Source organism: Melospiza melodia, chromosome 1, assembly GCF_035770615.1.
Source record: "Melospiza melodia melodia isolate bMelMel2 chromosome 1, bMelMel2.pri, whole genome shotgun sequence".
NCBI lineage: Eukaryota > Metazoa > Chordata > Aves > Passeriformes > Passerellidae > Melospiza > Melospiza melodia.
In genome coordinates this window covers 7205563-7230098 of record NC_086194.1, presented here as the reverse complement: position 1 = coordinate 7230098, position 24536 = coordinate 7205563, and the positions used below count along the sequence as shown (strand labels likewise).

The 24536-nt window shown below is 38.2% G+C and overlaps 1 protein-coding gene across 10 annotated transcripts in view; it reads left to right on the top strand.

Annotated features, from left to right (window-relative positions):
- Nucleotides 1-24536, top strand: part of KMT2C (lysine methyltransferase 2C) — a 189195-nt gene that overhangs the window by 92809 nt on the left and 71850 nt on the right. For all 10 annotated transcript variants that reach the window (XM_063179854.1, XM_063180247.1, XM_063180480.1 and 7 more), the window contains 7 exons: nt 9524-9686; nt 10354-10525; nt 13244-13358; nt 14150-14322; nt 15080-15240; nt 17670-17783; nt 19336-20069. In XM_063179854.1, coding sequence (XP_063035924.1) covers nt 9524-9686; nt 10354-10525; nt 13244-13358; nt 14150-14322; nt 15080-15240; nt 17670-17783; nt 19336-20069 — 1632 coding nt within the window. The remainder of the gene's footprint in view (nt 1-9523; nt 9687-10353; nt 10526-13243; nt 13359-14149; nt 14323-15079; nt 15241-17669; nt 17784-19335; nt 20070-24536) is intronic.

Here is a 24536-nt window from a genome sequence, read left to right as displayed (position 1 = left end):
AGGAACAGAAGAAAATATGTACATTTACTAAGGGAATCTGTGACATATAAAGCATAGCACTAATCTCTGGCAGTTCTTTTCCATTTGATGGCACTAACATTTCTATAATTAAGAGCAATCGAATTATTTAGAGGAAAGCTGTGTTATAAACTATTCTTTTTTTAATTGAACAGCTGTAATTTCTACCAATGGAGCAAACTATATTATAAGAAAATGATTATTAGTTCAAAATGCAAAGTTAAATGAATGCAAAATTAACAAACAGATGGTGAAGAATTATTGTGCTTTATTTTACTCCTGGGTAAAAGGGCTCATGCAGGATTGTAAAAATGTCATCACACTTCGTAAACCTGAAAGCAAACAGAATTTGCAGTTGTGCACATCTGTTTTGGGACGCTGCTAGAGGGTTAGAAGAATCAATGTTGTTTTCAAATAAGGGTATTCATCAAAAGGATATCATTTACTTAACAGTTATGGCTTCTGCTAAGCATCAGACTTAATGTTCTGTGGAATTCATTACAAAATTTGGCAGCTTTTTTCTTCACAAGCTACTGAGGCAGCATTCTGCAAAACTGAAACAAACAGCCCCTTCTTACCCTCACCTCCCTGAAGCCCAGCTGAATAACCTGCTTCAATGTTTGACCAGTAATTTTAGGGTTTTAAATTCTAGGTCAAGATGTTGCACTACACAATGCTTGCCTTAGGAATATCAGTGAAGGAACAGGATGGAAAGACATGGGGCTTATTTATTTATTTCAGTGGTTGTGAGTTAAATCTATTATATAATATAATATCATTTATATAATATGTTATATATTATATAAATACTATATAATATGGTTTGGAATACCATGTCTTGGGAGAGGCAATGGGACAAATACATATAAGTGTCTAATTTAGTCAAGTTGAAAAAAAAAGCTAAAAGCCCTAGCCAGATAAAACATGTCAAGTTTTTATTAGGGAAGAAATGATACTAATGTTCAAGCTGGTAGTTTCCAAGTATGCCACCTAATTGCTTTGTTTGAGCTCAATTTACAGAAATTAGTGAACTGAAGATGTAGGATTTTGTTTATGATGACTTTGTGCCATTTGGAGAGTGCAATTTAGGAACAGCCAAGGAAATAGGAATTATGAACAATAAGGTACTGATTGCAGTCAGTGGGGAAGGAATACTAAGGAGGTGCTCACTAATGAGGAAGGTATTAAAGGCAGGAAATTCTTGCATTTTTTATGTCTCTACATAATCCAGTTTCTTGTCACTCCATCCCTTCTATTACCTTGTAAATTATATGTATCATTGAGTGTATATACTGACTTGGCTGACATTAACTTTCTGTTAAATCAGGGTAATGCATCTTCAAAATCTTTCTTAAAAGAGTGCATTATTAAGACAATAAAATGAAAACAGGCGATGTCAGAAGACAGGTTGTCTGCACACAATTAACATCCTTTGCACACAGTTTGTGTCCTTTGCACACAATTAATGTCTTTTGTGCCTTGGCCTGATTATGAATCTTTAATTGTGTGATCACATGCGGAACAGTTTGTGCCTAGTTCAGTCCATAGGATGGACATTGCTGTCTTAGTATAAATCTCTTCAATATTCCATTTTTTAAATTTTTGTTTAGTGTGTAGGTATGTTGACTATGCAGATACTGCTTATAAGAAAGATTTCCTCATTTCTGCATGATTTTTTCAATAATGTTTTTACTGTAATAAACATGTGAATAACTTGTCTGTAAATTTTTTGAAATAGCAAATTATTTGGCCTTGTTATGTGTCTTAGGCTACGTTTGCCACCAGAGAAGTTGAATTTATTTATATCTGCTAATTTGGATGGCAAATTGAAGGAGTTTCAAAAATACTCAGACTTAGTTAAAAAGGTTGCACTGATATTGCAGTTCTTCATTCTGGTGCAGTTGTGAGTGCACAATCTATGTAGAAATTAGGGCTGAATTTTTACAGGGCAAAGAAGACTTTTAACAGTAAGATTAAGAACTAAAAAATAAAAAAAGAAAAATTTTACTCAGCAAAAGTAAGTGATACCTGCCCAGTATCATCAAGGAGCTTCCTGGAGGAGATGAAATTGCAAGTCTTTTGCAGGCCATTGCTCTGTTGCCATAACAAAGTGCTTTTCTTCTCCCATGAGCCATCCACAACCTTTTCCAATATTTCCTTTTTTTCTCTCTGTAAATTAAGCATGGTCTCACAGGTAACAAGTTTCTTTAAGTCAGTGACTCCTCTTAAAACATCTATTTTATGCACAAAATCCACGTTTGATCTGTAATGCTCCTTGTGTTTTAGTGCACACACGTGTGCATGTCTGCCCATTCCTTTATCTGTCTCCATGTCTTGTGTTGCCTTGTGTTTGTCTGCCTGTATCATTTCCTTTTGTCAGGGAGAAAAGGAAGAGGCAGACCTCCCAAACTGGAGGTTAAAGCCTTTGTGGCTGCATGAGAGCACTGCTATTTGAGCTGGCTGGCTGATAGTGATACAGCACTAGGTGTCAGAGAACAGTGTGCTTTTCCTCCTTCTAATCTTCATCCAATTTCAGCTGTCTCAGACTTCTGACTTTCTGTTCAGGTTGATATTTTTAGCCATTCCACTCTTCATCACTCCTTAGCATTTCTCATCCCTTTTGCTTAGGTTCTTGCTGAGATCTGTCCCATCACCACTTCCTGAGTCTTACACCCAAGTTCCCTTAAGGTCTTTATCCAACTTGAGTGCCGAGGTTTGATTAATTGGCCCTTCAAATGTTGTCCCTGCTCCTCCTCAGCTTCCATCTCCATCCATGGTTTCTCCTCCCAGTCTCATCAGATTCATTCACACAGTGAATCCCTTTTGTCTCTTTGCTCCTTGTCCATGTGCCTGTGTGCTGGATACTCCTATTCCCCAGATGATTAAGTGACAGCAGTATCAGGATCCTTAGGGATGTCTGCTTTCCATTCCAGTGGCTTTTTGTGCTTAGGCTTAGAATATTTATTACAGACTTCCCCCCTCTAATCCTTGTCACACTGAAGGAACCTTTGCAGGAGGTACATGATGTCCAGTCAGTGCTGGAAATTGGAGAGGATCAGTCATGATCAGTGAGAGTAGGTTTTTCTGTGATTTTTCACTGACAAACTTGTGGAAGTGTTTTACATTAAAAAAAAAAAAAAAATAAAGGAGATAGTTTTCTCAAGCTTGGTCACGTCTGGGTAGATCTGCAGGGAAAGGGCAGAAGTTGCGTCCCCCACTCTGAAACTCATGACAAATTACAAGTCCCATGAATGAGGTTGTTTTTAAGATGAACAAAATGTTTTTGTTAATGACTTTCCTGTTGTCAGAAATGGCTGGAAAGTTTTGTCTAAGTGTTCCAATAACATGTAAGAGAATTTAGAGATGTGTTGTGAGAATTTTCCCCAGCTCTTTGTTTTTCAGAAAACTTGCAAAAATAGAAGAGGATTTATATGAAAGTGTTTTTAAACACTTCCATTCTTTTTAAACACATCCCATCTTTGATAGTGCTATGCTGACACAAACTTTGGTGTGGACTTGGCTGTCGTACCAGCAAAGAACTTGTGTCAACATAGGACAGCTCAAGGCTGTAATCTAAATTTTGACCCCCTGTGGATGTCCCTACCTAAGAGCTGTGTTGCAATTCCAGCTGCAGGCGGTGGAGATCTGGCCAGTGTTGTCAGTGGAGCCTGAAAATGGTAACCCACTGTTTGGCCAACTGAATTGCCATGAAGTAAATTCCATAAAATGACTAGGCCTTATTAAATATAATGAAGTTTGGATGCTCTCATCAAGCTCATACAGTGTGACTGTATGAGCAGTAAATTCTACTTTTACTTTAAATGCCTTTATAAACGTCCTTATGGCATACCCCATAGAATGCTTGAGCTACTTCAGAATGCCTATATATGATTTAGGAGTTTAGGAGCTGTGCTGGGTTTGACAGAAAGTTGACTTCATCCCAGTATGTTCTGCACTGACCAGTAACAGATGCCTAGAGATGATCATTAAACAACAAGCATGTAGCAATGTTTCCCTCAATTATTTTTTCTCAAGCCTCCAACAATTTGTGGCTCAGCCCATGCTCTGCCAACACAAAGAAATGTCTACACACACTTCTTAAGACCTTCTGAGCATGAATCAAATGGAACTGGCACAATAGTCTGTTTTCTGAGCCTGCCAAAAAGCAGCCTCAGACCAAAGCTGATGATTTTTGTTCTTGCCTTGTTTGTCCTGGAGTTGCTGATGCTGAAGCCTAATAACCACAGTTTAAATTACATTAAACATTATTGACCTTCTTGTTGTTGACAGTCTAACTAAACAACAGGCTCGTGTGTGCTCTTCTGCCCTGGTGGATATTAGATGGGAATTAAGGGAGTAGCTGGTTGATAGCTGTGGAAAAGCTTAGCCTCACTAAAAACATTTAATTTATCCTAACTCTTGCAGAAAACGAGGAGGTGATTAAAAAAAAAATCCTTTTTCTTCATGGAAGTGTGAAAAAAGCAGCAAAGGCGGAGCCTGTGAGGGAGATCATATCCATGCAGTTATTCTGCTAGCTTATGTAATGATGAGTAAAACACAGCTCTAAGGCACCCAAACCCTTCAGTGGAGCTTCTGAATAAACAGGGTTTGGGAACATTTCAGGTTATATGAGGAAGAATTTGTGCGCAATAAATGTTTTCTCCTACCTGTTTCAAGTTTCAAATAAAAAATGGTATCTTACTTAGCAAACTTGATTCTTGCAAGTTTTTAACCTATTCATCACTATTACAAAAAACACCCCTCCAAAACTTGAATGCTTTTTTTTCTCCGAATTCTTAAATGCCTTAATAGTAACACAGTTTATTTAATGTACTTTTTAATGAAGATGAAAAAGAGAGGCAACTGGTGTGAAGGAGAAACAAAATAGTGACTTGTAGAGAGCCTGAAATTTCCACACTTAAAAAGAGTCTTCTGCTTTCTGCCTTGATTGAATGTGTTGAGTCACTGTGTTAAGGTTTGAGGAAGAGGAGTAACTGATCTCTGATTGACTTGTTATAAATTGAAGTCATTTCCAAATCTGTGACATGAGTCATATAAAATTAAAAAGCTAGAAGGTAATTTCCAGTACTCCTGGAAAGGTGTTCTGTTTAGTACTTCTAATTAGTAGTTCAGTAGAAAGCCATTAATTGTTTTTATGTTGCCATTTTACTGCATTGTGCTCTTTAGTGCTTTATGGTACTTAGACCAGTGTATTTGACATGAGAGGTGCTAATGGTCATTAGTGTCTGCAAGCAATATAAAACTCTTTCTAGATGATGGAGTAACCAGTGAAGATTATCAGAACCACCACAGAACATACTTCATTAATCACTGTTTATATAAAAATTTCTTCATGCTCTCCTTAATGACAGGTTGTTAAGGTCCAGTGCTCTTCAGTCACAGGTTTGTGTGACAGCATTTCTCTATAGCTAAACTGTTTGAAATTTGTTCTTACAGGTAATACATTAAATTGTTTAACCAAGGACAGATGGCTTGTGTGTATTTTTGGTACACTATCATAAAATTAAAAGTTCTTATTCTTCTCATAGATTGTGTCACCTGATCTTTTTTAAAGAAAAAGTTCATAATCACTGAAAAACTTGTCATTTGCTTAAGAACATTTTGCAATTCACAGTACTAACATTTAGGTTTAGGACACTAACCAAGTTGCAAAGTACTTACTCAAAGACTGTATTTTAGCCTTTCTTTAATACCTGTCTTCTAAGGGTTGTTACTTGTCTGGTTGCAGAGACACTAATACTGTAAAGTAATTCTGAGGGCAATAAAATGATAAAACATGACCTCTGATTAGTTCTTGGTGCTATCTGGATAAACTCTTTCATTGTCTTACAGGCATCTTTTTATAATTTGAACTTGCACAGGATTTTGGAGTACTCTAAAGTATGGAGCCAGCAGGAAGGTTAGAAATACCGAAACAAAAAGCTGCTGCTCTTGTCACCATTTGCCACTTTGGCCATCTGTTTCCAGTAAAGCCAGTAGGATTTGTGACATCAGCTGAGCTGAACAAGGCAGAATTAACATTTTTTGTTCAGCTGGTTTTGGTGCAATTACAGTTGTAGCAAGGAGGTTTTTGAGTTTTTGCCTTCCTGGAAATCTTCTGTGTGGTTTGTGCCACTCTTATTTCATGGAGGATGCTCTCCCATAGAGCTAGAATAGAGAGAAGAGATTAATCAGGTTTTGTTTTCTCTGTGTTCACTTAGTTCTTCCTCTTCCACTGTATTATGTTCAACAATGTCATATTTGAACCAGTGAGATTAGTAAACAAAAGGAATTTTAAAATCAAATTTTAAAGATGACATAGCTTTTGCTTTTAAAAATCAGTTCCTTTTCTGTCTGAAAAAGCAGATGTAAAAAAACAAAAAAGTCAAAATTATCAAGTAGAAAGAGGAGTGGATAGTTTTAAATGAAGGAAATCACAGTAGTAAGAAGTAGCACAAGTAGGGATGGACTCAGAGCTTTGTTGCAATGGACAAGTGCACAAGGAACTTGCTGAAGGAACAGTTGGTAACCACTGAAGGATTCCTGAGTAGGAAAATAGTCTGCTAGCTCTGCTTTAGGTTATTTCCTTGAGTGTACTATGAATAAGTAATAAATTACCTCTCCAGCTTTTTGACACCTTATAAAGTTGGGGTTTTTTTCCTGTAAAACAGGAATGTAAAATTATTTGATCCATTAACAAAACAGTGTTTGTCTTGCCTTGACAGATTACCATTTTCCAATAGCTGCCCTTCAAATTCAGCTTCCACCCCCTTCCCACAACACCTTATTTTGTGCTCATACCAATGAAACTGGAGACTGCAGCCTGTCCTGGCTCTGGGACTGTCCTCATATGGGCATGCATCTCGTGGGCAGCATGATTTACTGCTTCATTCCATCTCCTGCTGTCATGGTGCCATGTTTTAGCAGTAGTAAAGTCTTATTTGTTACTGATTTCATTTAGCAGAGCTTTTAATATTTTTGTTTAATTTAATACATTTCTGCTGTTCTTTTGGGGTCATAGCATGGGGCCTGGCTTCAGAGGAGTGTTGGCTTCTAGTGCTGGAAAAGTAACTCTTCTCACCAACATCTGCTGCCAAAAAAGTCCCTTTGGGCATTAGTTTCTTCAGACTGCTTTATCTCTCTTACAAATTCAGCAAATGTTGATATTCTGTGCTTTTTATTTGCTTCAGATGATACATACCACATTGTTTTCAAAGTGTGTTTCACTTATCTGCCAAATGCTTTTCATTGCCAGTGCAGTTTAGCAGATGGGTTTGAAGGGTTCAATTACATGTAACTTGGACTTCCATTCTTCTTCCAGCATCTTTATGTGGTTCCTTAAACCACCATCAGCATTTTTCAAGGTTTTTTAGTAATCCTGTAGTTTCCTAATTTTCAGTAATTTCTTCATTTATTCATAGAACATTTGGGAAAAGTTACATTCTGATTTTGTGGTTGCTGCGTAGCATGGTTGATTGGTGGTTTTGAAAAACAGATGTGGTATTTAAAAATGCCATTTATATTGCTACTTTATTCCATTATTCCTAGCTTTTAATAAATGTTGATTATTTAAGTGCTTACAGTTCTTTCATAATTTTCTTTTCCTGAATAAATAGCTACTAAGGGTCAATAATGGGATCCAGCAAAGTCTTGTTGAATACTTTTTTGAGGGATACATTTTGGACTTTAGCTCCTCCCAAGTTCCCCTTTCTATTTTTTTTGTCTACTGAGTAAAATCTTTGAAAAAAGTGTGGCCTGTAAGAGTTGTGTCTTGGTCCATCTCCATAGGTTTTTAGAACATCGGGAAAAATTAGGTTGTGTGTGGCTCACAGTGCAGCTGCAGATCTTTTTTTTTTAGAGGCTTTGGGCTGTATTTTCATGGGTTTACATCTAAGTTCAGGATTTACCTTGTGCAGCAGCCTCAGCAAGTGCTCACTGAGGGTATAATTTCCTAAAAGGAGTTTCTTACAGGATTTTGGTTTTGTTGGCAGACCATAAATGTAATTACCATTGCTGCTGCCTTGCTCTCCTTCAAGAGCTCCATGTTATTATTTGCTTACCTTGTTCCCTCTCCTCTGCTCTGCATTTCAGCTGGTACAGTACCAGGATGCAGCTTACCTGCACATCAGCAGGTGTTAGACATGGGTAGGGGTGAGATGTCTGCAGATCACAGGACAGACAGAGCATTGTCAGTAGTTCTCCTTGGTGATCCCCTTTCATTTCTTTGCCAGAGCATTTTCTCTCTTTACACTGCAGTTCTGTTTAGCATACACTAATATTTTTTCTGTCTCTTGTCCGTGAGTTCTGGTGCTGGCAGATATTTTTCTGAAGATGTTCATTTCATCTGGTTTTAAAGAATATCAAGGTAGCTGTTGACACAGCTTTGTGATTTGTATTTTCATATGGGCTGGTTTTGATATCTGTGGACTTGTAGTAGCACTATTTCAGGCCTAATTTCATGCCAGGCTTTGAAACAGAGAAGAATTAGGGGAATAAATATTGTCTGTATTCTAAGAACTAAGCAGATGCAGTACATAACTTTTCTTTGATTTGGTTTATGTTTGTATTTGGATGTTACTTGACACTTCAGCTAGTAATCAAACACACCAGTGTTAGTGTTGTATTTTATTGTGAAAAATGAGAGTCCCTGAGCTCAGTTGTTGCTGTGTATTATGTATGCCTTCCTGTGAGCTGCTGACCTGTTTTTTCTTAAGTTTACTGAAAATCTTACGGTGCTGTGCCTTAAAAATTATTGTTGCCTTGGTGAAAAAGTGCAAAAGGATGTTACAGTGCTTCAGGGACTGTAATGAATCCGAGAAAGAAAAAAGACTGATTAACTGAATCAGAAAGGTGTGGGTGATTTTTTACAAGCAGACTGATAGACTCTGCTCTCTCTTGACTGGGGAACTGGAGGATCATTGCGTAGTTCTTTCTGAGAAATTATTTCTCTGGTGTCTAATAATAATTGTGCTTATTTATGACTTCTCAAAGTTTGGTGGTGATATTTGTGTAGTCTTGAAAGGCAAGATGAGAAGAAAGTGCAGGGTTATGTAATGCATTATCATCCCAGAGAGAATTGTATAATGCCAGAAAGATTTTTGGGAGAACATCATACTTGAGTTCCATTTGCATTTCTGATTACAGCGTCTGTGGTTTTACATTACAGCTTACAGAGCCATGTGGTTTTTAGTCATAACCTATTGACAGCGTGGTGTCATCTGCCTTTATTTTCAGAATAAGTCTCCAAGCCCCATTACTGAAGGCATAGCTCAAGTTAGATAACATAGAATGAAAATGCTTTTCTGTGACAAGAAGAATCTTAATTGTCAGAGTGTGTTTGGGAGTGCAGCTGAAAGACAACACTACCCACTAGTTTCCTTCTCAGTATTCACTACCTCCTACTGGCCAGGGTGTTCATCTGCTAAATGAATGGGGGGAACAGATCTGGCTAAAAAACTTACAAGAAAAATAAATTTTTAAATGACTTGTTCTGTTTGTTTTTCAGCGATGTGCATTTTGTAAGCACCTTGGAGCCACTATCAAATGCTGTGAAGAGAAATGTACCCAGATGTACCATTACCCCTGTGCTGCTGGAGCAGGCACATTTCAGGATTTCAGTAACTTGTCCCTCCTTTGTCCAGACCACATTGTTCAGGCTCCTGAAAGATGTAAGTACACAGTGTTCAAATGGCACAATTAGTACCAGGTTTTATGAAAATTGCACAGTCATAGGATCAGCTTAAGAATGCATTTGTTTAGATGCACTGTCACAGTTCACATACCCAAGAATTCATGTGTGTTCAGGGATAGAAAAGATGTGAGTTCATACTCCTCTATTTTGAAGACCAGCAGTCATGCACAGCAAAGTGTTTTTCTTTTAATGACATAACAAGGAAGAAGTTTACTGGTAAAGCTTGTCTTCTGTCAAGTTTTAGTTCAAATTGATAGACTTGCTTGTCCTAACTCAAGTTAGAGCAACCTTCTTGCAAACACTTCAGCTAAATAAAAATATAGGTCTGTTAAATTTAGGTCTCTTTATTTTGTACTTGTTCCACAGAGGAGTTGGTTCCGAAGCTCTCAGCTTTATCTTGAGGAGAATAAAACAGTTTCTTTTGTAACACTTCATTAAGGTTCAAAATGAATTTACTTTTATTATGAGAAGATTAGTTGAGAAAATTGAATTAAAGTAGTAACTATTAAATATATTAATTAAATTTGAATTTCATAAGAATGGTCAAGTTTTGTATGCATAAGAACTACTAAGTAATTTTTTGAGTTCGTTGAATTGTTCATAATTTTGAACAAAATAATAATTGAAAAAATATTTCTTTTTAGCAAAGGAAGAAGCAAATTGTGCAGTGTGCGACAGCCCTGGAGACCTCTTAGATCAACTTTTTTGTACTACCTGTGGCCAGCACTACCATGGCATGTGCCTGGACATTCAAGTCACACCTTTAAAAAGAGCAGGTTGGCAGTGTCCTGATTGCAAAGTGTGCCAGAACTGCAAGTAAGTGAGACTTACAGGACATGGAGGAGGATGGTGTGAGATTTATGTGCTGTGGTTTTGAAATGCATATTTCATTAAATATTTTGGGTTTTTTTCTGAAAAGTGTAGATTATTTCCCCATCTTTTCTGTTGTATTAAGTAGCTGAGCAAACGCTTGTGTTGGAAGCTTTGTTCTAAAAAAGCTGATCTGAAATTCCTGTGTGTTTTACCCCTAGAGTTACCATCATGGCAGGTTCTGGAAAGCAGCAAAACATTCTGATTTTTTCCTCCTTTTATATACAGGAGAATTTTTCTCAAATATACCAAAGAAATAATTTTACTGTAGTGTTTTCCCAGTCAAAGAACCTGTGCTTTTACTCAGCTGACAATTCACTTGTGCCTGTACCTACACTCTGGGCAGGTCTCCTGCACTAGGTCCTCTCATTTAATGTCTTTGAGAGGCAGATAAAGAATCATAATGAAAACAAAACCATGGCTTAGTTGAGCGAAGAAACAAAGTGACATGAGTGGCCCTGACTGAGCAGTTGCACCAGACAAAGGCAGAGACAATGAAACTTAGTTGCTGTAGCACTGTTTTCACTTGGAAAATCCTGACTGCTTTGGGCTTGTTCTCTTATAACTTCATCTGATGGGCACTGCAGGGTTCTTTTGCTTGCTTCCTTTTTTTTTTTTGAAGGACTTACTGAAAAAGAAATGAGTTTTGTTCAGCTCTAGTCAGATCAGCTGGGACAGCATGAAGGAAAAAACCCACTCTGCTACTGCTTCATGTGTCTGATCAGTCAGTGCTTTCCTGTTTTCCAAGCAGAACACTTGATGTTTGCTAATATTCACTCAACCCACTTCAATAAAAGGGTGTTCCCTGATCACACATAGCAGATAGCAAATCTCAGCAATGAAGCTAGTACAGAAAAGAAAGTTCCAAATAGTATTCCTGAAAATGTTATACTGGGCAATTACAGCATCTACTAACAAATCTTCTCTTTAGTGGAAAAGCAGAGAAAATGTGGTCTGTTCACAGCCAGTCCATGGGACCACTTGAGATATGTCCATGGGTTCTGAGGGAACTGGTGGATGAAGTGGCTAAGCCACCATCCATCATACTTGAGAAGTTTTGGCAGTCTGGTTAATTTCCCACGCACTGGAAAAGGAGAAACATAGACCCAGTTTTTATAAAGGGAAATATGGAAGATCTGGGGAACCACAGACCAGTCAATCTCACCTGCCAGCCTACCAGGGTCATGGAGCAGATCCTGCTGGAGACTGTGCTGAGACACATGGGGCATAAGGAGGTGATGGTGACAGACACCATCACTTCACTGAGGGCAGACAGTGCCTGAAAAATCTGGTGCCTGCTGTGATGGGGCTACAGAGTTTGTGGAGGAAGAGCAACTGATGTCACTTGTCTGGACTTGTGCAAAGTGTTCAGCACTGTCCAACACACTGTCCTTGCCTCAAAACTGGACAGAGATGGATTTGACAGATGGAGCACCCAATGGATTCATGAGCTGGAGTCAAGAACTGAAGTGGAGAGCAGTGATGAGCGTTGTTCTTAAGGGGTTGGAATTGGGGGCTAGTATGACATGGGCAGTGGGGTCGAGGGCACCCTCAGCAGCTTTGCCACTGACACCAAGCTGTGTGGGACAATTGATGCTGAAGAGGAGGGACCCCATCCAGAGGGGCTGTGGGACACTCGTGAACTTCAACCAAATGCGACCTTGTGCACCTGGACTGGGGCAGTTCCAAGCACGAGTCCAGGCTGGGCAGAGGGGCACTCAGACCAGAGAAACCATGGATGCCTCACCCTGGAAGTGTTCAAGGCCAGGCTGGATGGGCTTTGAGCAACCTGGTCTAGTGGGAGATGTCATTGCTCATGGAACTGGATGGTCTTTAAAGTCCTTTCCAACTCAAACCATTCTTTGATTCTATAATTACTTGATGTGGTATGGCAGTTCTTCACCATTATTGGAAGAACAGCATTTTAAGCATATCTTCATGCAAAGAGAGGGCTTTTTAGAACACCAGGTCTCCCAGGTAATGAGGTATTCAGCATGTATAATGCCATGTACTGCAAGGCTTTATCTAGGCAAATCTTGTTGCGTGTTTACTTACTGCATTCATTTATTTAAATGAAGGCAGAACACAATGGCTTTAGATATTACCAAACTATTTGTCTTGTTCTCAGCAAATTTATTTTATCACTAGAATCTGTGGTGGAGCTCTGTAATACATCATTGTAGAAAAATAGAAATATCTTCCTTTAATGTTTGTTTTGCTCTTGCAGTCATATTGTCTGACATTGTAGGAGCTCCAATAATCAGACTTGATGGCTCCTTTTTTCCTTTGAAAAAATTACAGTCAGACTGCAGAAACAAGTACAATTGGATGTTTTCTTCAGAAAGAAATAAAATGTATATTGCAGATTTTGAACTGATTTCAGTACAGAAAGGCCATCAAATCTATCTACACATGTGTAAGTGAAAGTGTGCCAATATCTGGTATTCAGAATGGTTGCACAGGCTCAGCTCTTGGTGAATAAACATAGTTGTATGTACCTGTATTTAAAAATGAATTTGAAGGCGTTGTCTCTGGAGATATTTGTAAGTAGTGTTTGTATATTTTTATGTGCACACCTGTGTCTTCCTGTTTAGATTTTTATTGAAACAGATATTTTGTTGCTGCTTATTGAAGTTATTTTTGATCACTTGTTACTTTCCTTAGACACTCTGGGGAAGACAACAAGATGCTGGTGTGTGATACATGTGACAAAGGCTACCACACTTTCTGTCTACAGCCAGTTATGGATGCTGTACCAACAAATGGTTGGAAATGTAAAGTAAGTGGAAAGGTTTCAGAGTAACTTCTGGTCATTTTTAAGAGCCCAGACTTTGTTATCCACACTGTGCTGTTCCAGGTGTATTGTGGAATGCTGTTGCTATGTAATATAATTTGTAATTTCTGAAGGAATCCCACTTGGATGTAAATCCTGTGGCTCCACAGCTGCTCTGTGGGGTGAGCTGTCAGTGCTGGGGCTGAAGCAGCCTGTGTAGGACAGTAAATCAGCTCCACAAGGAAAAGAGAAGTGTGGGATCCAGGTGCAGTGGATAACCTGCAGTTAATAACAGCTGCTCTCATGATACAACGGGAACAAAAATGTAAACTCAAAGCTCTGTAGTAGTGTATGTAATCCATACTTGAATACTCTTGGTATTCAACTCCTCCTTACTTACCAAAACAGTTCTGCAGCTTGTGGGTTCCTTTGCATTTGAGGAAAGCAAGATGAATTTGTTGTTTTATCAGTAACTTTGTAAGTAATTGCAATGGGAAGTCCTTGTGTGTGAGATGTATGTAATGTTACATCAGTTTGTGGCAGTCATACGATAACTGAGAGTAGCAATAAAAAAGTTTAATCTCATAAGAAATACTCCTTTCAAGTCAGGAGTAGTGCCAGGAAACTTGTTACTGTTGTGCAGGTTATTCATGCTCTGTTATCAGATCCTGGGTATCTTTGTGTTATCAAGGACAAAAGCTATTAAATTTAATTCAAATAAGGAAAATGTCAGTTAATGGCAGTTCTACCACATTGTGAAATACCATAATTAACTACTAAATTCTTGTGATCTCTAGAACTGTAGAGTATGTGCTGAGTGTGGCACACGAACAAGTTGTCAGTGGCACCATAATTGTTTGGTATGTGACAGTTGTTACCAACAGCAAGACAACTTATCTTGTCCTTTCTGTGAAAAACTGTGCCTCCAAGACTTCCAGAAAGATATGTTGCATTGTCACATGTGCAAAAGGTGAGTAGCCAGCTTTTGTTAATTTGTGCTAAAGTGCATAAAGGTGCATGGTGAGCAGTGTGACACTGATGGGTTTCTGGGAAGGATGTACAATGTGTTTGATGTACCACAGGATCTTGGGCAGCTCCTTGATCGTTCTTCCCTAAATACAATGAACAATAGCAGGCAGCTTTATTTTAATCTTAGCAGATAAGTATTAATTGGCAATTACTTGAGGGTACCTGGCAGTTACTTGCTGCAAGCTGCTGCTGCCTATTGAATTTAACCTATTTTGTGAGGAAGCAGGCTGAAAAAGTAATTGTCCTAAAGTTTAAAGACTCTTGTTTGCAGTCATCTGGGTTGATTTTGGTTTTTTTAATTTTCAAATTTATGTTTTCTGTTTAATTTTATGTCTTTTACTATTTCAGTAATTAAAAAAACCCCAAAAATACAGTATTTGGAACATTTTAAGAATGTAAGCTATGTTTTGTTTGCAATAATATTGTATGTTACTGTGCAACATCATGATGATGCTCTACATCTTGTGGAGTCTGATTGACTTTATCAAGGACAATTTAAGTCTTCATGTTTAAGTTTGTTCATTGTTTGACATGCTGACATATGCTTATTCCTCTAAAGTTCTCCATAATCAAGCATTGGTTGAAAATCTCTGTTTCCCCATAGGAATGTGAAATAGTGCTATTTTTAATGGATTTTTACTATGATGCTTTATATTTTCATTACTAAAATCACAGTTACAATAAATTAATCTTCCCAGATGGATTCACATAGACTGTGACAGATGTCCAGGTAGTGAATTGGAGTCTCAATTGAAAGACTACATCTGCACTCTTTGTAGACAAGGAGAAGGGGATCACACTCAGTCATGTGATGTAATGAACACTTCTGAACTCATTCCTGAACCTGACAGTATAACAGGTAATCAAACTTAAACTTCACAGTTCCAAAATGCTAATATCAGATGTAACATCTGTAGTCTCACCAAGTCTTTTTGTGAACCAGCCACTCAAATTCTACTCTGTGAGAGTAGAGAATTTCATCCCTTCTCTGTTTAACAGCAGCTACTCAGGCAGTCCATAGGTGGTTTCTCTTTCTGGCTTCAGGATCCTGGGTTCAAACATGGGCTGGTGAGCACCATAATTGTGGCTCTCAACATTCCAGCTCCAGCCTCTCAGGCTGTAGCTGTAAACTTCACTGATTTATTTTGGATGTGGTACAGTTCATAAATGTATTCATTTGCCAGCCTGGCTGTTTCACTCATTTGTGCCTGGTAGATATTTTTGGAGACATTCAGTTCTCCTGTTTCTCTCTAGCTGCTGGTCAGTCTCATAGTGCCTGTTCTCACTTTATCCAGGAGGGACAGAGCAGTGGGAGCTGGACTGTGTTCAAGGGACAGGTGTTTATTTAACTAGACAGCTTTTAATAGGTGTCCTTTTTCAAAGAAATGTATGATCAGTCATGTTGTTTCTGAGACATTCTTGTCTAAGTGGACAAATCAAGCAGAAGGTGGAAACTTGTAGAGAAGTGTAAAGTATGTTTTAAAAAATAAGTCAGTAGCAGTAAGGAAGCACAGGGAGAACTTGTATCTGCTGTTCTGAACCCAGTGGGTCATCCACAAGAGCTGGGTTAAAAACTCAGAAGCAAATGTTTTTGTGTGTTTCACACCAAGTGCTCTGTTGGGCAGCACCTGCACTCATCCAGGCTGAACTTCCCTGGAGAAGCACAGCTGTGGTTACATTTAGAAGCAAGGTAAAATGTAACAGATGAACTGCACAGCCACTGCCATGTGCAATTTTTGGGCTTGCAGCAGTGCTTGTGCACTGATCTTCTGTTATCCATAAGTGTCTGTGGTTTTGAAAGCCTGGTAAATTTTGGCAGGAAAGGGGAAGTGTTGGGCTACAACAAAACCCTAATGCTTGTGTTCAGACTGATGTTTTGTATAAATAAGTCATCTCTTTGATGTTAGCCTGTACATCACCTTTTGTGAGCAGTAAAGAGATGATAGAAAAGGTGCTCCTGGAGGAAGGGCAGTGACAGGAGGGAAAATGTCTGTAAATGAGTTCACTCTGTCAATGAGCATGGCCACCAGGTTAGGAAGAGGGACCACTTCAGCCTCTGCAGATCATTTCCCTTCTGAAAGCTTAGGAGAGGCTCCCAGGCAGCGTTCTTAGAGCATTTTGAAGATGTCCAAAGCAGAACATATATGGTCACAACTCCCAGTCTCCTACAAAACCCCATTTCAGTAGGTAGCAGGTTAATCTGAAGGAAGGCTGAGGTTTTAAGCAATGCTTCTGTTGGATTTCTAGGTAGTAGAAACGTTGACAAGCGTGTTCTTGTCCCCAAGGAAGAACAGGACTGTCATCTCACCTGCTAGGAATAATCTGGAGCTATTACATCAGTAGAGTCATGCAGGGCTTTATACCCAGGAGAGCACTTCTGTACTTTAAAATCAGATTTGGAGCCAATCTAAATGATCTTTTTTTTTTAAAGTTAAAATATCGCTTTGAAGTTGGCAGAGTCTGAGAGCAGCTTCTAGGGTGCTAAAAGTAGTATCACCTAATAGTTGTGGGCTTTTTCAACTTAAAAAAAGACTGTCTTGATGCAGAAATTTGTTTGTTTCCCTTTTTTTTTTTTTTTTGTGCTAACATCCATGGAGGATCAGCAGTTCTCTTCAAGTTAATGCTTGCTATATACTTTGTTTTCCATACTTCATCTAGTTCATTTCAATGAATTTCCTTAACTGAAAGAGCTTTTACACAAGGGAAAAAAAAAATAAATTCCTGTTTCTCTGCTCTATAATGATCCTGTCAGCCAAAAAACCACTCAGTTGTGCCTTTTCCATGCAAAGATTAAGATATCTTTGTTCTAAAGTGGCAGAATTCAGTTTTCATGTTGTTGAATACATAAGGTAAAAATCAGTGTTGCCAGTGCTGATGGTAGATGGAACTTTATATCTATGCCATAATCCACTGTAGTATTTGTATACCAATTTGAAGCCTTCATGCTGCCAGTTCTGTTGAATTTCATAGACTTGAAATTTAAGAAAATTCTTTCCTGTATTGCTCAGGCTGTGCAGAAGTCTGTGACTGTGTGCATATTTTCACTGTTAGGTGTATGCAGTTGCCTTACAGACATCTGAAAGCTTCAGTGTTAATGAGTAAAATATTCTTAATTTTTAAGGAATACTGTGTAGTCTCCTTAACCTTCTCACTGACCTGACCTAAGTCCTGTCATCATTAAATATCAGTCTCTCTGGAGCCAAAAGGTCAAACAGTGACAGCAGTTGCTGATGCCAAAGTAGTAGAATAAACACAGCAATTTTAATAACTGCTTTGCTTCTGCTTAAGCTTGTCCAAATGAAATGGAAATGGAAAGTGCTGGAGAGGATATGGCATTTCAGGAACAGCCCATTACAGGTGATGGCCTTGATCAGGAATCAGCTGTTGGATGTGTTACAGAAGGTAAGAAAGAGTTTTGCACTCTGAGAAAACACCAGCTCAGAACCCTTCAGAACCAGAACCTTCTTCCAGTCACTAAGGTTTGCAATGCTTTATAAAAGCAAAAGGAAGAAGCACCTAGAAAGCAGTAGGAGACAAATTGCAACAGTTCCATCTGAGCTCTCAAGCAAGAGTATTAACTTCTTTGCTTGATAAAAGAAGTGTTTTATTGAAGGGGAAGAGAGACTTCAGAAGATTTGTATGGCTTTACTTTCATTTGTTTGTTTTACTTTTTTGTTGGCTTTTTCCAAGCTGTAAAAATAGTTGAATGCTTTGTATGATGGAAGTTTATTGTAAAACCCAGTGACTTGTTGCTATTCAAATACTGTCACTCATACTTTCTCTTATGGTTGTAACTCTGCATACATCCTTGGTTAAGGATTTTCTGGGGTTTTTTTTGGTTTTTTTTTTCTCCTTTGTAAGTAAAAGATGATCTTTGACAGGGTTGCAGCAGTTGATAATTTCTGTTTTGGGAGAAACTGCATCTTACCAGATGCACAGGGAGGAGCAGCTAAAGAAGGGTCAAACCCAAACCACTAGATGTGTTAGTGACCAATATCAAGGGTAAAGAACGTGCCAGTATGTCCCATTCAGTCCCATTCAGATGTTAAACAATGGCTGCTGTAAGGGGATACAAGAAACTTATATTTAAAGAAAAAGTAAAAAAACCCAACTTTTCAGATCAGCTGTCATCACTCAGTTCTGCATCACAGTGCTGAAAGGGCCATGATTTAAACTGTGAAGAAATATTCAGAATGAATTCTGTCTATGAATTTATGGCAGTGTGAGTTTAAGAAGAGTGCAAGTGTAATAGAATTAAATGGCCTGTAGGAGAATCAGGCCCATCAAAGGAAGGTGTGAGAAGCCAAATTCAGAGCAAAGAATGTGGTTCTTTATAGAGTGGACAAAAACTCTGGAACTCCTTGATGAAGAAAGTTATGGATGAAACGTGCTTGATTTGGTTCAAGGGAGGGCTAGATAAATATTTTTGAAAGAAATTCATCATATATTAGAAACTTAAATTAAACCAGCAGCAGCTGTTTTCATTTCAGTTGATTTCCTAAAGTAGGAAAGAGTTTTAGGAGGAAAATATTTTTTATTTGTACTTGTCCTGTTCTTAGCTTTATGAAAGTGTTATGACAGTAGCTTAAAATACATTAATTTATGATAGCATGCATCTTCAATACACAGAAATTAAAAAGAAGAAATTAATTTTGGCTGCCTACTTGGAAATGTGTGTTCAGGTCCTCAAAAATTAATCTTGGGTCTATTCTCTTTTAATTTACTCTGCTGTGATTTTAGGGAAGAAAAATAATGCACTAAAAATATAGACTACTGTAAAAATAGGTACAAAGAAAGATGTTAGTGAAGTGTATTTTAAGCTACATATTAAATTCACTGAAGTAAAGTGATATGTGTTGGCCTGCATGATGTGTACCAAGTATACTTGTTGATCAGAGCACCAGTTTTTTTCTTTTTCACAGTGAGCCTTTAATATGGTTGTTCTTAATTGCAGGCATATCACCAGGAGAAAAGACCACACAACTGGAAGCAGAAGTCTCTGTTGAAATCAATTCAGCTGAAATGGAAATATCTCCTAAAAAGACACCAGCATCTGGTGACAGTCAGAGTGAGAAAATGATGGAAGTGGTAGAAGGTGTTCAAGCTGTAGCCCAGCAGGAGTTGGACAAACAGGCTGAAGAGACCCAGCTGCCTCAGGGTGGTGTGGAGGTATCAGAAGTGTCCACAGCAGACTCTCGGTCTCTGTGCTCAGTACCTGAGACCATGACTGTGACACCAGAAATTCTGGAGACTGAAAGAAAAGGAGATATTTCAGTCCCCACAGAACAACAACTGGAAATAATAAAAGTGCAGAAAGATATAGAAAAGGAAGAAACCCATGAGAAATCAGAAGCACCAGCTCTTCTAGGAGTAGAAACTACTGCTTCACATGGAGGTGTTGCAAATAGTTCACCAGTCAGAGACAAACCCATCAAACCACCAGCTGAGACTTGCCCCTCGCTTCCCCCATCACTTAATCTAAACAAGACAAACGTGTCTTCCTCACCAGATGTTTCTCTAGACTTGCATTCTGCACGAGAGGTGCAGCACAGTCAGCCCCCAGTGCTGCCCCCAGCTGCTGGGAGTGCTCTCCCAACCACCTACATATCAGTCACTCCAAAAATCGGCATGGGCAAACCCGCCATCACCAAACGCAAGTTTTCCCCTGGGAGACCCAGGTCCAGACAGGTAAGCACATGCACTGTTCCATTCTGTGTTTATTATATTGCAGTATAATTCATCAAATTCACCTGTTTCTTAGAAAATGCATTGATTCTCCTGAGTGTGTAGTTTATTTCTTCAAGGAATTAATGTTCTGGTAAATAAGGAAAAAGTCGTCATAAAGCTTCTTTGGTGAGAATTTCAGTTTCTTTTGGCTTATGGTTAAAGCAGGCTAGAAGAAAATTTGTTGTGTTTTTCAGCTGCTACAAATGCAGATAGACATAATGCTGTGCTATTTAACTTTTAATATTTTTCATATATGCCTTTATTTTGGCTGGTACTTTCAAGGTGTGTTAGAGATTCTTAAACTGGCTTTAGAGAAGAGCCTTCTACAACTCTGTGTCCCTTACTCTGCCAGATGTTTTCTTGATGCTGTGCTATTTAAATTACCTTTTAATATTTTTCATATATGCATTTATTTTGGCTGGTACTTTCAAAGCTTCTTAAAGTGGCTTTAGAGAAGAGCCTTCTACAACTCTGTGTCCCTTACTCTGCCAGATATTTTCTTGATCGATGTTTCTAGTGGTGTGGTAAATAATTCTGTGGTTTTGTTACATTAGGAAATACCATGCAAGAACTGTCTTGTACAAATCATTGTGGTTTGATTAGGATTAAATTTGATAAGTGAAAAGAATCCTCAAGCCTGTCACTTTCTGCAACATCTTTCTCTCTGTTCGTGTTGTGTTTCAGGGATCAATCCAGGGTATTCATTTCTTGTTGCTGAAATTCTATACAAAAAGTGTGTCAGTGTTACAAGTTAGTGTTTCATCTTCTCATCACAATTTATTTTTAGTCCTTGGGTCTTCCAGGTTGATGATTTCATGCTTTTCTGGACTTAGTGTTAACAAAGCTTTCTTATATATTGCAATTCTTTTTGTTTTTACTTGTCATCTAAGGGTTCAAAATTTTTGCTTCCTAAGGTATGAGAGAGTGTTCTGGAAAGTTTTTCTGCTGTTTCCACTGAGTTTAGGAGATCTGTGTTTGTTGTGCTGCAGTTAGGTTTTCCTGGGTCACTGTACAGTCAGGTGTATATATCAGAAATATGTTAGTGCCTTAAATTTCTCTTCAGTACTTTTAAGTTCCCACTCTGGGCTTTTGATGAAGGACTGAAAGATGTTGAATGATGTTCTGTAGACTATGAAAAAAGAAGATTTTTAAATGTCCAGTTACAGGCAGGTGGGGTTTTTTTGAGCAAGATGTAATTGGACAAATCCACAATGTGGAAGGCATGTATTTAAATCACTTTGGATTGCAGGCAGAAATCGGTTTAGGTTTATTTTGTGAAGGTTTTAAATTATTCTTTCCGTTGAAAACATTCATTTTTTAAAAGAGTGTGTGCTTTTCCAAATGGATAGTTGTGCACAGGAGCAGAAGCAGAATCCCAGAGTGGCTCAGAGTGGAAGGGATCACAATGGGCCATCTGGCCCAGCCTCCCTGCTCAGGCAGGGTCATCCCAGAGCACATGGCACAGGATTGCATCCAGCCAGTTTGGTTTCCTGTTACATGGGGATTCTCTGGGGTAGTGTTGGAAGAACACTGTGTTAAATGCTGTTGTATTTATTCTGTGTATCTGAATTGAACAGAATTGAAATGGTTATTTTTGCCATGCCACTGTGTACTAGAAAGCATAAAATTAAGTCAGTAAATGGAAGGCATTACAAATTCTGGCTCTAAAACAGTGGTAAGTGAAGAGTTGAGAACACTCTGTAGAATAATTTTGAATAAAAACCAATAAACTTATGCTGGTTTTGTAAATTCCGTAAATATTATTTTAGTATTATTCCAGGGTGTGTTCCTTGAGAAATACCTTGTTCAGAGATACTTAATTTTCATCATGAAGATGTTGGTGATGACTGTTCCACAGCACACTGAATATCTGTTGGGGTTTTAAGAGATTGTTTTAAATGAGATTTGAGAAGGCAGAGCACTCTGGTGGATTTGGATGTGTGCTGTCTTGGATGGGATGGTTTTTTTGCTGTCTTCACTTACATGGTATCACTAAGTATGTTGTTGTAAAAGGTAAATGTTGGAAAAGAAGAGAAAAAGAGTCTTTTCCAAGGATCAGTTGTTGTTTCGGTTTTTCTACTTGGTGCTTGGTTGGTTTTTTGGGTTTTTTTTTTTTTTTTTTTTTTTTTTTTTTAATGAGGAGAGCTGTATTTTCAAGTGATTAAAGTTTGTTCACAACCCTAAAATTACATTAAATATTAAATTGCAAAGCCAGCTTTGTGCATTTGCAATTGCAGTAGGATTCATAAAGCGTTAAGCAGCTAAACACAGTCAGTGGTAATTTAGTGAGATCTCCTGACCCTTGCTGACACTGGGTTTCCTTTTGTTATAATTTACTTGCAGCTGTGTTGTTCAATTTTGAGGACTCAAGAATATGATGGAGAATTAGAACTTCCTGTTTCTGTCACAGTACATAATTATTGCTGGGGTTCTGATGTAAATGAACTGAATAGAACTTTCTCTTCAGTGTTGTGTGGTAATAGGCATTAATTAAAAGCCAAAAATATAATTAATGCATCTCTTTGATGTAATTCATTTGTTCATGGTATTGTGGAAATGTGGAAATGTGTGTTTTTAATTAAGTTTATCTGACCAAGAATTCAAATTTTTCTGATCTACAATAAAACTTGGATTGAATTTCCAATTTAATTCTTAACAATATGGTTCATGAATCATATACAAATCATTTTGTTTTGCAAGACTGAATATTTCATATTCAGATTTAATATTCTTTTAGCTTTTCAATCTTTTGAATATATTTAATCACTAGAAAAGTTATCTTCCTAAAAGGCGAATAATTTTGTACCTCCAAACTAAGAACTAGGTAATTTTAGTTAAGTATTTTCAGCATGTTTAAGATCTTGAATTTTGACACTGTGAGCATGCTGCCTCCTTTACAGATTGATGTAAAGATTGCTTCTCTGATAAATAGATTTTCTTTGTGTTGCTATACAGATTTTCTTTGTGTTACCACTTTATAAGAACAGTTACCTACCATGCATTATGAATTTTAGAAGTAATGAGGAAACGAATTAAAATTCAATGAAATTTTGAATTTTACCTGCCAAAACTGACTGTTACTTTATACTAAAACTAGGGCTGGAATAGTTAGGGCAAATCTCTCCTGTGCCACAGACCTGCTGATGTAGTTGCCTACCAGTGTATCAAATTTCCTTTTCCCCTCCATTTCTGACATGATGTCCCTGTTGTGTCAGGAATGTTCTGTCCTTGTGCCCTGGCTGTGAGCAGGGACTTGTCCATCCCCAGGTCTGAGGGTGGGAAGGTTTCTGCCCAGCACTGTTCCCCTGTCAGAGGGTGATGAACCTCCTGATCTCCTGAGCTGTCTGCATGATGAGCACCTATCTGCAGTCAAGGAAAAAACTGGGATAGCAAAATCTTCCAGTCCAGGGTGTTTATTGCAGCACAGTGAGTGGAACCCTTGAGCAGCTGCTGCCAGGAGCTCTTCTGGAGTGGATTTTGGAAGCCCCTTGGCAGAGGGAGGCTTTGATGGCCAAACCAAGCACACAGCTGCTCTGGGCACTGAGAAGTTTGGAGGTTGTGTGTCCAGCTAGCACCTCATGTGGGCAGAATTGTCAAATGGTTATTTTTTTTAAGTGTTATGTTGTCTGTATTCCTTTTCCAGCAGATTTATGCTATGATATATATATGATATGCTATGATATGCACTGATATTGGCTGTGTCCATTCTGTGGGTTGTACTGAGTGTTGGTGTTTTTACCTTGAGAGTTTTATCCAAAATAAGGCTTTTAGGTCACTGACAGGCTTTCTGTTTTGGGTGCCAGATCACTTGAGGGATAGCCCTGTTTTCAGAAAGTGCACCTGTTAGCAAGACACCTCTTTACAGTTCAAGATGAATGTTTGTTTTGATGGAGTTGTTGATTCCAAAGAAACTCATTTCCCACGCATTCTGGATGGAGAAATTGCATTTCAGAAAAGGAGAAAAAAACCCAACATATTTTGCAGAGCCATCTCATTTTCCTTGATTCTTCTTCTTATTATTGCATATCCCAGTATTCAAAGGTGTAAATGTGTTTGGGCTTGCCCTTGTGAGCAGTTGTGAATAGTTGGGAATGTTTGTATGCATGAGGTTATTCCACATCAGCCCTGGGATTATGCTGCTGAATGGCATTCTGGGGAGGGTAAACCTGCACTTTTCATCAGTCATCCTGGTATTCAATATCTTTTGCCCTCACAAATTCAGAATTAGGAAAATGTTCTGTCCTTTATTAATCTAATGTGTAAATTGGCAGTGAAGTTATTTATGATGTCTGTCTTTGTGCTTGAGAAAGTCTTCCACAGATTTTACTTTCTATGAGAGCCTCAGCATTTTTCCTTGGCTGTCTTAGCATTTTCTTCTCATTTTACTTTATTTCTACTGACAGTCATACAATACCTCACCATGATGGA